Source organism: Pleurodeles waltl, chromosome 4_1, assembly GCF_031143425.1.
Source record: "Pleurodeles waltl isolate 20211129_DDA chromosome 4_1, aPleWal1.hap1.20221129, whole genome shotgun sequence".
In the NCBI taxonomy this organism is placed as follows: Eukaryota; Metazoa; Chordata; class Amphibia; order Caudata; family Salamandridae; genus Pleurodeles; species Pleurodeles waltl.
In genome coordinates, this window is record NC_090442.1 from 2,447,208 (window position 1) to 2,461,863 (window position 14,656).

The window sequence follows — 14,656 nt, forward strand, 5'->3', positions numbered from 1 at the left end:
ACAGGTCTTTACCATGCATATGCCTTTACCACACAGGTCTTTACCATGCCTATGCCTTTACCACACAGGTCTTTACCATGCCTATGCCTTTACCACACAGGTCTTTACCATGCCTATGCCTTTACCACACAGGTCTTTACCATGCCTATGCCTTTACCACACAGGTCTTTACCATGCATATGCCTTTACCACACAGGTCTTTACCATGCCTATGCCTTTACCACACAGGTCTTTACCATGCATATGCCTTTACCACACAGGTCTTTACCATGCATATGCCTTTACCACACAGGTCTTTGCCATGCATATGCCTTTACCACACAGGTCTTTACCATGCCTATGCCTTTACCACATAAGTCTTTGCCATGCCTATGCCTTTACCACACAGGTCTTTACCATGCATATGCCTTTACCACACAGGTCTTTACCATGCATATGCCTTTACCACACAGGTCTTTACCATGCATATGCTTTACCAGGCAGGTCTTTACCATGCATATGCCTTTACCACATGGGTCTTTACCACGCATGTCTTTACCATGCATATGCCTTTACCACACATTACCTTTACCACACAGGTCTTTACCATGCATATGCCTCTACCACTCAGGTCTTTACCATGCATATGCCTTTACCACATGGGTCTTTACCACGCAGGTCTTTACCATGCATATGCCTTTACCACACATTACCTTTACCACACAGGTCTTTACCATTCATGTGCCTTTACCACCCAGGTGGTTACCATACCTATGTCTTTACCACACATGCCTTTACAACGACAGAGTTGAAAAAACACATTTATCCTGACATTGTGGCAATAAGCATCTTACACCATGAGGAGTGCTGCGCATTAGTGGATAAACGACATTACAGGTTCCACAACCCGTGGACAGTCACTGGCGCTAACAGCGGACGCGATCACCGTGCTTTTGAGGAAACTGGTATTGATCTATATACACATACAGCAGAAAGGTGTCCTAGTAGAAATGGCGCATTCTGCTCTCTCTACTTTTCACACACCGCAGCATAGCTGAATCCGTGATCTGGAGTCTAATTATTTTTTATAAGCACATATATGTATGCAATTTATGCTTTACGTGATTGTTTGCCATTTAGTATTATTTACATATTTCAAAGGCTGTGCTGGTTTGTACAGTCACTTGAACATCAGTATTGTGGATGATGCCGTGATCTCATCAAAGACATAAATTGAGATTAGATTTGTTATGTTCTCAATGATGCTATTTAGCATGTCATGAGTGATGTAATATGTGAGGTCATAAGCAGTGTGCGGCAGGGGCACAAGTTATAGTTAGCACAGATAACTACACTGGTACATTTCACTTTTTTAAAGTTTAAAATGGTGTTTTTTATGTGACTTTCACATAACTATATAGTTACTTTATCCTTTGTCTTTTCAGTGAATTTCTATGTTTTTTTTACCAATAAGCAACATATTAATGACAGACCTACATATAATGTCACATTAACATTTGTATTTTTTTCAGTGAATTTCTATTTTATTTTTACTGTAAAATAAGTTATGCCTACCTGTCCGTTCACTCAACTTGGCTACATTTAGAAGCTTGAGTATGTTAAGGCACTGGCCTCTCTGTATAAAACACTGTATAGGATGAGGTCTGTGTGCATAAAGGTTTGGAGAGGGACTGAGCTCTCTATAAAGACCACTTTGTACGCTTTGGTGAGGGACTGGGCTCCACAGCCTATGTATCAAACCCATGCCCCTGTGCACCCACCTGTTAGACCCTGTGCCTCTGTGCCCCACCTGCCAGTCCCTGTGGCTCTGTGCCCCACCTGCCAGCCCATGTTACTCTGTGCCCCACCTTCCAGCCCCTGTGCCGCTGTGCCCCACCTGCCAGCCCCTGTGGCTCTGTGATACCTGCCAACCTCTGTGCCCACCTGCCATGCCCTATGACTTGCTGTCCCACGAGCCAGCCCCTGTGACTCTGTGCCCACCTGCCAGCCCCTGTGACTCTGTACCTCACCTATCAGCCCCTGTGCCTCTATGCTCACCTGACAGCCCCTGTGCCTCTGTGCCCACCTCGCAGCCCCTGTGTGTCTGTGAACTGTGGTAGTTGGACTCTTGCTCTAGGCAAGACTGCTGGTTTAAGGATGACAGTACTTATGTTTGTAGATGACTATGCCTGTCCTACAACAAGTCGCAACTGTCGTCCCAACTCTTCCGGCTCACTAGCAGCACCTCACCAAAACCCAAAACAGTTAACGGTGATTTGTGGCAGCCTTTACGCATGGACTCAGAAGTAAGACATCTCAGGGATTGTTGTGGTTAAATGGAGATTACCCCTTTTCTCACAGTTACATCATGTTTCAATCAAACACAGGCAATAACGAAGATGCAGTAAAGTTTCAATAGTTTTTATTTAACACAACTGCAATTTGCGATAAGTTGCATGGACTGCAATGATTAGGATAATGAAAAGTGCAAGGAACAGAATGGTAAAAACAAGAGTTATGATTATGAAGACCCCCACCATCTTGCAATAATACAAAAAGACATGAAGCGTGTAATATGACCTAATACGATAGGCCTAACCTTCTACCTAGAGGAGAGCTCGGTATGCTTATGCCATGTCCCTGAAACCCTTGTTACCTTGGAATGAGGTCTATATCTCGGACTCCGTCGATACATGAAGTCCGGGTCAGCGTCAAGGCGATGTGCAGCATCGATAGCAGCAATGGTATCTGGTCGGAATCCCTCTGATTATCTGTCTAAAGTGTGATGTATTTGTACAGATCTACTTGGACCCCTGACGTAGGTTGTTCCCAAACAATATATAACACCGCATGCTTGGTGGGGTAATTAATATAAACAATTCCCTCGAAAACATGAAGAGGGAAAGTACTTAATGTGAACATCTACAGTTTGTTTGTCTTTGTCGCTTGATTTGACGCCTTAGCGTGGTGGCACTGATAATGCAAAGCATAACAAGTGGCCTAACTATAAACAAGGCAGCCATCTTAGAAGAATTAATTAAATAAATGGGCTAAGACAGAGCAAGCTAAGTAGGTTAAAAGTCACTAGGTGACGGGGGCACAAGTCTGCAAGCCAGTGGCTAAGCTAACTCCTGTTATCCCATTAAAACAAACTAGGATTCACTACAGCACCACCTGCCAGTCTCTGTGTGCCTGTGCTCACCTGCCAGCCTCTAAGCCTATGTGCCCCACCTGTCAGCCCCTGTGCCTCTGTGACCCACCTGCCAGACTCTGAGCCTCTGTGCCCATCTGCCAGCCTCTGTGCCCATCTACCAGCCTCTGTGCCCCACCTGCCAACACCTGTGCCCCACCTACCAGCCCCTGTGACTTTGTACCCCACCTGCAGCCCCTGTGCCTCTCTGCCCACCTGCCAGCCCCTGTGACTCTATATACCACCTGCCAGCCCCTGTGCCTCTCTGCCCACCTGCCAGCCCCTGTGTGTCCGTGCCCACCTGCCAGCCCCTGTGCCTCTGTGTACCACTTGCCAGTCCCTGTGCTTCTGTGCGTCACCTGACAGCACTTGAGCCTCTGTGCCCCACCTGCCAGCCCTTGAGCTTCTGTGCCCCACCTGCCAGCCCTTGAGCTTCTGTGCCCCACCTGCCAGCCCTTGAGCTTCTGTGCCCCACCTGCCAGCCTCTGGGCCCCTAGATTTTAGGATTTACAAGAGGCTAAGGACAGATTTGTGAGGGGAACACAGATACTGATATTATGATGTACAAGGGGGCTTAGGAGAGTTGTATAAGGGGACATAGAAACTGATATTAGGCTGTACAAGGGTCTGAGGAGAGGTGTGACAGGGGCACAGATATTGATATTAGGATGCACAAGGAGCTGAGGAGGGATGTGTGACAGGGGCACTGATACTGATATTAGGACTTACAAGGAGAAATGAATGAGGGGACACAAATACTGATATTAGATCTACAAGAGCCCGAGTAAAGATGTGTGAGGGAACACAGATACTGATATTAAGATGCACAAGGGGCTGAAGAGAGATGTGTGAGGGGGACACAGATACTGATATTAGGATGTACAAGGGGGGCTGAGGAGAGATGTGTGAGGGAGACACAGATACTGATATTCAGATGTACAAGGGGCTGAGGAGAGATGTGTGACGGGACACAGAAACTGATATTAGGATGTACAAGGGGGGCTGAGGAGAGATGTGTGAGGGAGACACAGATACTGATATTCGGATGTACAAGGAGCTGAAGAGAGATGTGTGAGGGGGACACAGATACTGGTATTAGGATGCACATGGGGCTGAGGACAGATGTGTGAGTGGGGCATGGATGCTGATATTACGATGTACAAGGGTCTGAGAACAGCAGTGTGAGGGAGACACAGATACTGATATTCGGATGTACAAGGGGCTGAAGAGAGATGTGTGAGGGGACACAGATACTGATATTAGGATGTACAAGGGGGGCTGAGGAGAGATGTGTGAGGGAGACACAGATACTGATATTCGGATGTACAAGGGGCTGAAGAGAGATGTGTGAGGGAGACACAGATACTGATATTCGGATGTACAAGGGGCTGAAGTGAGATGTGTAAGGGGGACACAGATACTGGTATTAGGATGCATATGGGGCTGAAGACAGATGTGTGAGTGGGGCATGGATACTGATATTACGATGTACAAGGGTCTAAGAACAGATGTGTGAGGGAGACACAGATACTGATATTCGGATGTACAAGGGGCTGAAGAGATGTGTGAGGGGGACACAGATACTGGTATTAGGATGTACAAGGGGCTGGGGAGAGATGTGTGAGGGGACACAGATACTGGTATTAGGATGTACAAGGGAGGGAGGAGAGATGTGTGAGGGGACACTGATACTGATATTAGGATGAACATGGGGCTGAGGACAGATGTGTGAGTGGGGCATGGATACTGATATTATGATGTACAAGGGTCTGAGAACAGATGGGTGAGGGGGACACAGATAATGATATTAGGATGTACAAGGGGCTGAGAAGATACATGTGAGGGAGAACAGATACTGATTTTATAATGCAAAAGGGGCTGAGGACAGATGTGTGAGGGGACACAGATGCTTATAATAGGATGTATAAGGGGATCAGGAGAGATGTGTGGGGGACGCAGATACTGATATTAGGATGCACAAGGGGCTGAGGACAGATGTGTGAGAGGGGCACAAAGGGGCTGAAGAGAGATGTGCGAGGGGACACAGATACTGACATTAGACTGTACAAGGAGGCTGATGAGAAATGTGTGAGGGGGCACATGTACTGATATTAGGATGTACAAGGAGCTGAGGAGAGGTGTGTTTGGGGACACAGATACTTCTATTAGAATGTACAAGGGGCTGAGAACAGATGTGTGAGGGGGACACAGATACTTATAATAAGATGTATAAGGGGATCAGGAGATGTGTGGGGGTACGCACATACTGATATTAGGATGTAGAAGGGGCTGAAGACAGATGTGTGAGAGGGGCAACGATACAAGGGGCTGAGGAGAGATGTGTGAGGGGGACACAAATACTGATCTCAGGATGTACAATGAGGCTGAGGAGAGCTGTGAGGGGGCACAGATACTGATATTAAGATTTACAAGGGGCTGAGGACAGATATGTGAAGGGAGCATAGATACTGATATTAGGATGTACAAGGGGATGAGGACAGATGTGTGAAGAGGCACGGATACTGATATATGTACAAGGGGCTGAGGATAGATGTATGAGGGGGACACAAATACTGATATTAGTATGTACAAAGAGCTGAGGCTAGGCGTGTGAGAGGAGACAGATAATGATATTAGTATGTACAAGTGGCTGAGGATAGATGTGTGAGGGGGCACAAATACTGATGATAGGATGTTCAAGAGGCTGAGGAGAGATGTGTGAGGGGGCAGAGATACTGATATTAGGATGTACAAGGGTCTGAAGAGCGTGTTTGAGGGGACCCTGATACTAATATTAAGACGCACAAGGGTATGAGGACAGATGTGTGTGGGGGGCACAGATAGTGATATTAAGATGTACAAGGGGCTATGGACCGATGTGTGTGAGGGGCACACATACAAGGGGCTGAGGAGAGGTGTGTGAGGGGGACACAGATACTGATATTAGGATATATAAAGGTCTGAGGAGAGATGTATTAGGGGGCCACAGACACAGATATTAGAATGTACAAGAAGGCTGAGGAGAGGTGTGAGAGTGACACAAATACTGATATTAAGATGTACAAGGAGCTGAGGAGAGGTGTGTGAGAGGGACACATATATTGATATTAGGAGGTACGAGGGGCTGAGGACAGATGTGTGTGTGGAACAGAAATACTGATATTAGGATGTTCAAGGAGCTGAGGAGAGATGTGTGAAGGGGCCCAGATATTGATATTAGTATGTACAAGGGGCTAAAGAGAGATGTGCGAGGGGACACAAATACTGCTATTAGTATGCACAAGGGGCTGAGGAGAGTTGTGTGAGGGGGCACAGATACTGATATTAGGATCTACAAGGAGTCTGAGGAGAGGTATGCAAGGGGGGCACGGATACTGGTATTAAGATGTGGAAGGGGCTGAGGTCTGGAAAGTGAGGGGGCACTGATACAAGGGGTTGAAGTAAGGTGTCTGAGGGGACACAGATACTGATATTAGGATATTTATGGGGCTGAGGTCCCATGTGTAAGGGGGAACAGATACTGATGTTAGGATGTACAAGGGACTGATTAGAGAGGTGTGAGGGGACACAGATACTGATATTAGCATCTACAAGGGACTGAGGAGAGATGTGTGAGGGGACGCATATACTGATATTAGGATATACAAGGGTCTGAGCAGAGATGTGTGAGGGGACACAGATACTGATATTAGAATGTACAAGGAGGTATGGCTCACTGTTCTTTGTGGAAATCCATCTTTTTGATGGGAAGTAGCCCTTTCTTCAGCCAAGGAATTAATTTGTTTTTGTGAAAACCCATTCTTCTTGTCACATGTGGACTTTTTTCAACTCTATTTACCTTTGTAGTGAATTTGATTGTTTAAAATGAATTGCTCTATTTTTCTTTTATTTGAATCTTTTTATGGTGAAATAGTTTGAATTACCAATTCAAGGGAGATACATTTTTTTCACAACTTCCGGTGAATTCTATTATCTCAAATAATTGTACACTGGTGGACTGAGGGAAGGATGAGAGACAGCAGATGTATGGATTATAATGCAAAGGTCGCTCTGTAAAATCTGATGGACTCTAAAAGTAAGACTAGTTTGATGTAATCATAGTGCTTCATAATTAACGTCTGTCTGCTGATAGGCACTGTAAATAGGTACAAGAATCAGTAGATTTAATGGTTCTCAATTTCCCAACCTAGGAAGGATGAACAGCTTAGTTGACTTTCTGAACATTCAACCCATGGCAGAGAGGTCACTTCATGTTTGCCTCATGATCTCTTGGGCCTCCCAGCCACCCGGATTCTTAGTGTAAAAGTTCATGCAATGGTTTTCAATGTTTTTGCAGTTAAATTGAGAAATATAAAATGGCTTTCTCCGACTTTCCAGGGATTTTTTTTCTCTTTTCTGAAATAGTTCATTTTTTTCTCCAGGAATGAAAATAAAAATATGTATACATATATATATTGACACATTTCTGTGTTGCAAGTTTCTCTGATCCCAGCACTGCACCTTTACATTACATGTAACCAGGGCTTCCCAGCAGCAGGTGGAGCTCACACTTCTTGCATGAGGGTGCGCTGTGACTCAGTCACTGTGGGCCTCAGTGCACAGTAGTGCACTGCACCATCATCCTCCGGGCTGGCCCGGGACACCTGCAGCGGCACCTGCCTCCGATCCCAGTGCATGGCCGCTGAGAGGCCTCCGTCCGCCGAATGGTCCTGTTCTTTGTACCTGGTGACATGGAGGAGCCTGTGGGGAGGATGGTTCTGGTGCTGCCGGTACCAGAACACTTCCGAGCTAGTGTCAGCTGTGGTGAAATTACACACAATGGAGCCCTCCTGACCCTCGGCGATCTGCAGAGCAGGGGGAGACTGGAAGACAGAGTCACCGACAGCAACACCTGTGAAATGAGAGGAAGGAGGTCAGTGGGGTGCGCAAGAGAAATGTGGGTGTGTGGTGAAAACTGGTGTACACAAGGGGAATGTGGGTGCCCAGTGATCACTGGAGTGTACAAGACAAATGTGGGTGATCAGTGAAAACTGGGGTGCACAAGAGAAATGAGGGTGCACTGTGAAAACTGGGTGCACAACAGAAATGTGGGTGCCCAGTGAACACTGGGGTGCACAAGAGAAATTTGAGTTCCCAGTTAACACAACATTATGGGAGCTTTGATGGTGTCCAATAAACATATTCTAATATTATGTCGTCTGGGAGTATTTTTGTATAAAAACCAGGCCATCTACCCCTCCACATCTCTCCACACTCCGTGTGTATCCCATCTACCCCTCCACATGCCTGTGTGCATCCCTATATATTACCTCCACACCCTAAGCGTACCCCTCTCTACACCTCCACATCCTTGTCTGCATCCTTATATATCCCCTCCATATCCCGTGTACCCCTATATATCTCCTCCACACCCTGGTGACCCGTATCTATCACTCTGCGTGGCCCTACCTGCCCCTCCACACACCATGTGAACCCCTATCTTCCTCTCCACACCCATGTGTGTACCCCATCTATCCTCCCTACACTCTGCCATTGTCCACCCCTATCTACCCTCTCCGCACTCCTTCTCTGTCCCCAAGGTTCATCTCACCAAACACAAAGTGCCCAGTGCAGAGGTGCAGTGAATCCATTCCCAGCGCTGCCTCCTCCTGTCTGCTGAAGATCACAGGTGTGTGAGGGGTTCACAGGGTGGTGCTGTTCACCTGGCTCCACCCTCATATGTACCCTATCTATCCCTCTCTACTCCTGTGTGTACCCCCATGTATCCACTCCTCACCCCTCCTCGAGGGTCATCTCACCCAACACAAAGAGCCCGGTGAAGAGGCGCAGTGAAGCCATTCCCAGCGCTGCTTCCTCCTGTGTGCTGAAGATCACAGGTGTGTGAGAGGTTCACAGGGCGGTGCTATTCACCCCGCTCCACCCTCAGCTGTTTCCACTGCAGTCCCCCACCCCAGGCCCGCCCACAGAGAGTTAACTCTTTCCTGACATGTCTGCAGTAACTGGAGTTTGCAATCACATTGGTATTACAGGTAATGAAATAATTCTGTGTATATTATTACCTCAACTGTAATAACCCTGTTTTTTTTTCTGGGGATAAATTCACAAGATTATAAATGGAGGACAATCTCCCAGAGTTTGGGAATGGTTTGCCGAAATAGCCCCGGAAACACCAACTGGCAGTGTTGTTCCCCATTCCTTAAAGGATAGTTTTGAGTACTGCAGTAACTCTGCATTCCCAAAATACCCAAGCCGTGGTGATGGTAATGTTGAAGGCAAAAGTACTACAGCAGTAAGAGCCCAGTACTTGCAGTACTGTCAGTACTCACTGAAGGAATGTTATTCGGATGTGAGCATCGAAGTGCACATATCTCTGCAACAGATGCGTTCTTCCTGTGCCACTAATTGTGGAGCCGAGGGACCCCCACCCATCAGTGGCCCCATGCAGACTCAGGGCTATAGATATCTGTGACATATGGGAGTCTCAGGGGCCCCTCAACGCATTCTCCAGAAGGGCCTCAGCTTTTGTGCTACTCTGAGCCCTTGTGGTGTGTCCGTGACTGTGAAGAAAGGAGACAAAGGGGGTCATTACAACATTGGCGGTAAAAGCCGCTTACTGCCATGCAGAAGACCGCCAACACACCGCTGCGGCCGCAGAATTCTGCCACAGCTAATATGACCCACATTTCGGAATCCGACAAAATTCAGACTCCCACACAAGTCCGCCACACCAAAGGTCAGTGATAAACTGGCGAAAACAAACCCTCCACCGTCACGCCAACATAAATGCGCCCACACTATCACGACACACAAATCCACGTGGCGGTCTTTCAACTGCGGTATTCCATTGGCGGTACATACCGCTGCGCTCCAAATACACACACACATACAAAAGACTACCACATTCGACAATTCGAAATACACACACCTGATACACATACACACACCACTCCCACACACCCATTACAATATAAAACACACACCCCCATCACCCACAAACCCCCACGACCAAAAATACTGAAAGAAGGCCAGAGAGAGACAGCACCAGCAAGAACAACAGCATCCACAGGCACACAACACCATCACCCACACAACTTCCACGCACCTTACACAACACACCACTACATAGTTATTACCACACACTCCACCCCACACATCACCTACACCACCCCATGGCACGGCAAAGACACCCCAGGTTCTCGGAGGAGGAGCTCAGGGTCATGGTGGAGGAAATGGTCCGGGTAGAGCCACAGCTATTCGGAGCACAGGTGCAGCACACTTCCATTGCAAGGAAGATGGAGCTATGGCGAAGAATAGTGGACAGGGTCAACGCTGTGGGACAGCACCCAAGAAATCAGGAAGACATCAGGAAGAGGTGGAACGACCTATGGGGGAAGGTGCGTTCCGTGGTCTCAAGACACCACCTGGCGGTTCAGCGGACTGGTGGCGGACCCCCACCTCCTCACCCACAACTAAAAACATGGGAGGAGCAGGTCTTGGCGATTCTGCATACCGAGGGCTTCGCAGGAGTAGGTGGAGTAATGGACTCTGGTAAGACAAATCTTAATTATTACATCCCCCACCCTACCTGCATGCTATCACATACCCCCACCCTCACCCCCAGCACCCCAACTCCTCACATATGTCCCAACATCACAAACCACCCATCCCAACACCAAGCCCTGCATGCAACAACAAAGCATGGACACCCATCACTAAAGCATGGCCAATGCACATACCCATACAACCCTCTAAACCATCATCACACAAGGTCCCACACAGGAATGCAAGCACTGGGGTACACGGTAACCCACCCATTGCACACTATGACACACACAGATGTAATAACCATCTTTTTATACCCCTGCAGGACCCCTACCCAACGTCACCGGACAGGAGGGTCCACACATGTCCACACCACCAACAGAAGAGGCCCATAGTGATGACAGCAGCTCTGTCCAACTGGATCTAGATGACCAGCCCGGCCCATCGGGGACCTCGGGACTGTCGGTTCCCCTCACCCAGTCACAGGCCACCACAGACCTTCCCCCCTCTGGAAACACCAGCACAGCACCCACCCAGTGGGCCCATACCTCCGTCCCCAGGACACGTCAAGCAGCTGTGTGTCCACCACTACAGGGAACCCAGGATAACCCACCACCCCAACAACAACAGGGACCTGGGACAGTGTTAGTGGGCACACGGCCCAGGGGACGGAGGCACAGGATCACAGGGGAACTGGGAGGGCTGCTGTGCGACAGGGGACGGACAGGCCAAGGGAACCCACTCTCCACGAGGTCCTTTCCTCCATCATGGGAGCCTACCACCACTCCCAGGAGACGATGGCAACGGTACTGGCCAAGTTTCAGGAGACCCAGCGCATGCAGGAGGAACAGTATATGGGCTTCAGGGAGGAACTCAGAACCATCAGCCCCACCCTGGGCACTATCGTAGGGGTGCTGAAGGAAGTACTCAACACCAGGAGGGGCACTGTGGCACTACAAGGGGCCCCTGACACTAGCATGAACAATGAACTGCCCACCACCTCCGCCGGTGCTAGTGGACAGGACGCCCCGCCACAGGACCACCACACCAGCACCCCACCCCCTGCAGAGGGCGAACCACCCAGCAAACGGTCCCTGAGATCCAGGACAAAGACAGAGCACGATGCCAAGACCCCCGCCAAGAAATGAGACCACCCTGATTGTCATCCTACTGTTCCACTTTGTCACCCTGTCCATAGTTAAACTGCCCCAGCTCCACTTCCTATGCCCATTTGGGCAATGCATCTGTGAGACAAATAGACTGGACTCTGCCATAGACATTCCTCCGCCATCATCCCTCACCATTTCACTACCCCCTCCAATATTGAGCACTTAAATAAACACACTTAAAGCACAAAACAATCTGAAGTCTGTCTGTGATTTCGAAATAGTGTATTAGCAATTACAGTGACAAAATGCTCTTTCAATTGTGATGCCAACATACCTATGTCACACAGCTCAAGTCCATGAGGAATCTAAGCAGATGTCACACAGTGAGACCCACATCTGTGAAATCGTAAGGGAAAGTGACAACTCAGTGACCATACACTGGGTGAAAACGACACACAGTAGAGAGGTAGTAGTGTTAAAGTATTTGTACTAGGCAGGTCTGTACTCTTACCTGTGTCTCACTGGAAATATTGCTGGATCAATGAGTCCCTGTTGTTCATGTCTTCTTCCTCTGCTTCCTTGTCTTCACTGTCCACAGGCTCCACAGCTGCAACAACACCGCCATCTGGACCATCCTCCTGTAGAAAAGGCACCTGTCGTCGCAAAGCCAAGTTATGAAGCATACAGCAGGCCACGATGATCTGGCACACCTTCTTTGGTGAGTAGAATAGGGATCCACCTGTCATATGGAGGCACCTGAACCTGGCCTTCAGGAGGCCGAAGGTCCGCTCGATCACCCTACTAGTTCGCCCATGGGCCTCATTGTAGCGTTCCTCTGCCCTTGTCCTGGGATTCCTCACTGGGGTCACTAGCCATGACAGGTTGGGGTAACCAGAGTCATCTACAAAAGGTGAGGGACAACTGCAGACACGCACTAACCTGGAAGGATATCCCCAAACCCAGACAACCATTCCCACTGTCTTGACTCCAGGTGCTCACCTAATAGCCACACACAGTGCCTCTGGAATTGACCCATCACATAAGGGATGCTGCTATTCCGCAGGATGTAGGCATCATGCACTAAGCCAGGGAACTTGGCATTCACATGGGAGATGTACTGGTCTGCCAAACATACCATCTGTACTTTCATAGAATGATAACTCTTCCGGTTTCTGAACACCTGTTCACTCCTGTAGGGGGGACCAAAGCAACATGGGTCCCATCAATGGCACCTATGATGTTGGGGATGTGTCCCAGTGCATAGAAATCACCTTTCACTGTAGGCAAATCCTCCACCTGAGGGAAAACAATGTAGCTCCGCATGTGTTTCAGAAGCGCAGACAACACTCTGGACAATACGTTGGAAAACATAGGCTGGGACATCCCTGATGCTATGGCCACTGTTGTTTGAAAAGACCCACTTGCAAGGAAATGGAGCACTGACAGGACCTGCACTTGAGGGGGGATTCCTGTTGGATGGCGGATTGCTGACATCAGGTCTGGCTCCCACTGGGTACACAGTTCCTGGATTGTGGCACGGTCTAGCCTGTATTTGATAATCACATGTCGCTCCTCCATTGTCGACAGGTCCACCAAAGGTCGGTACACCGGAGGATGCCGCCATATCCTCACATGTCCCAGCGGATGGTGCCTATGAAGGACAACAGCGAGCACAGAGTCAAACAACTCAGAGGTACGTACCCACAGTTTACCCAGAACACCAATCATACAGCAAAGGTGGCCTGTATGTGTGTTGAGGCTAGGCCTAGGTATGTGTGATGCAGTAGACAATGAGGCCATGTGGGCCCCTGAAATGGCGGCTGCCTGACGTCTAAGGTGGGACAATGGGATGTGAGGTAACTGCTCTGGAGTTGTACACCGTCGCGGTAGGTGGTCGGAGACCGCGGCGCAATGCTGCATTGGTTAACATTAGACCCTATGGTGTCCCAGGAGCCAATGACGATGTATGCCGGCGGTGACGGTACGCACTCCTGCAGACGTGACCGCCATTTTCTATCTGTTCAATCACTCGGTACCTGATCTTCGTCAGGAGAGGACCTACACTGCAAGTGCTGCTGTGACCTCGGTCTGGAAGAGACAATGGCTCGAGTGTCTGGGGAAAGGGCCCCTGCCTTCACATCGGAGGAGTTGGAGAAGCTTGTGGATGGGGTCCTCCCCCAGTACACGCTACTCTACGGTCCTCCAGACAAACAGGTAAGTACACAGGGAGCATGTTGTATGGGCTATGCCTGTGTGGAGAGGGCTGGATGTAGGAAGGAAGGGGGGAGAGTGCTGCGTGCATGAAAGGGGGCCAATCACTTTGACGGTGAAGTTGGTAATAACTTCTCTTTTTCGCCTGTACATTTCATGTAGGTCAGCGCCCACCAGAAAAAAAATATTTGGCGTGCCATCGCTAAGGACTTCCGGACCCTGGGGGTCTACCACAGACAGAGCACCCACTGCTATAAAAGATGGTAGGACATTCGCCGCTGGAGAAGACGACGGCGAAGGGTCAGCTGGGGATGGCCTCCCAACGTGGGAGGGGTGCCCGTCGCACCATGACCCCCCTGATGCTCAGGATCCTGGCGGTGGGTTACCCGGAGTTAGATGGGCGCTTGAGGGCATCACAGCAGCCACAAGGGGGTGAGTACACTCTCATTTAGCTGAATTTGTGTGCAGTAGAGGGGTCTAGGTGGGGGAGGTGGGCTCTGGGTTTCCCTAGGCCAGGTCGAGGTCCGTAGGCAAGGCCCCTCCGTAAGGCAGGCCATGTGGCACCCCACCCCACCTCTGTAGAGTGGCAAGTACACCTATTTATGTCATCTATGTGTGCAGTTGT

General features: G+C 49.1%; 1 gene segment (V, D, J or C); it reads right to left on the reverse strand.

Moving 5' to 3' along the window:
- Positions 1–3,531: 3,531 nt before the first annotated feature.
- On the reverse strand, positions 3,532–9,057 carry LOC138287219 (T cell receptor alpha variable 14/delta variable 4-like). The segment is given in 2 exon segments: positions 3,532–8,060; positions 8,968–9,057. Coding segments are annotated over 2 exon segments (387 nt in total).
- Between the last annotated feature and the right edge of the window lie 5,599 nt (positions 9,058–14,656).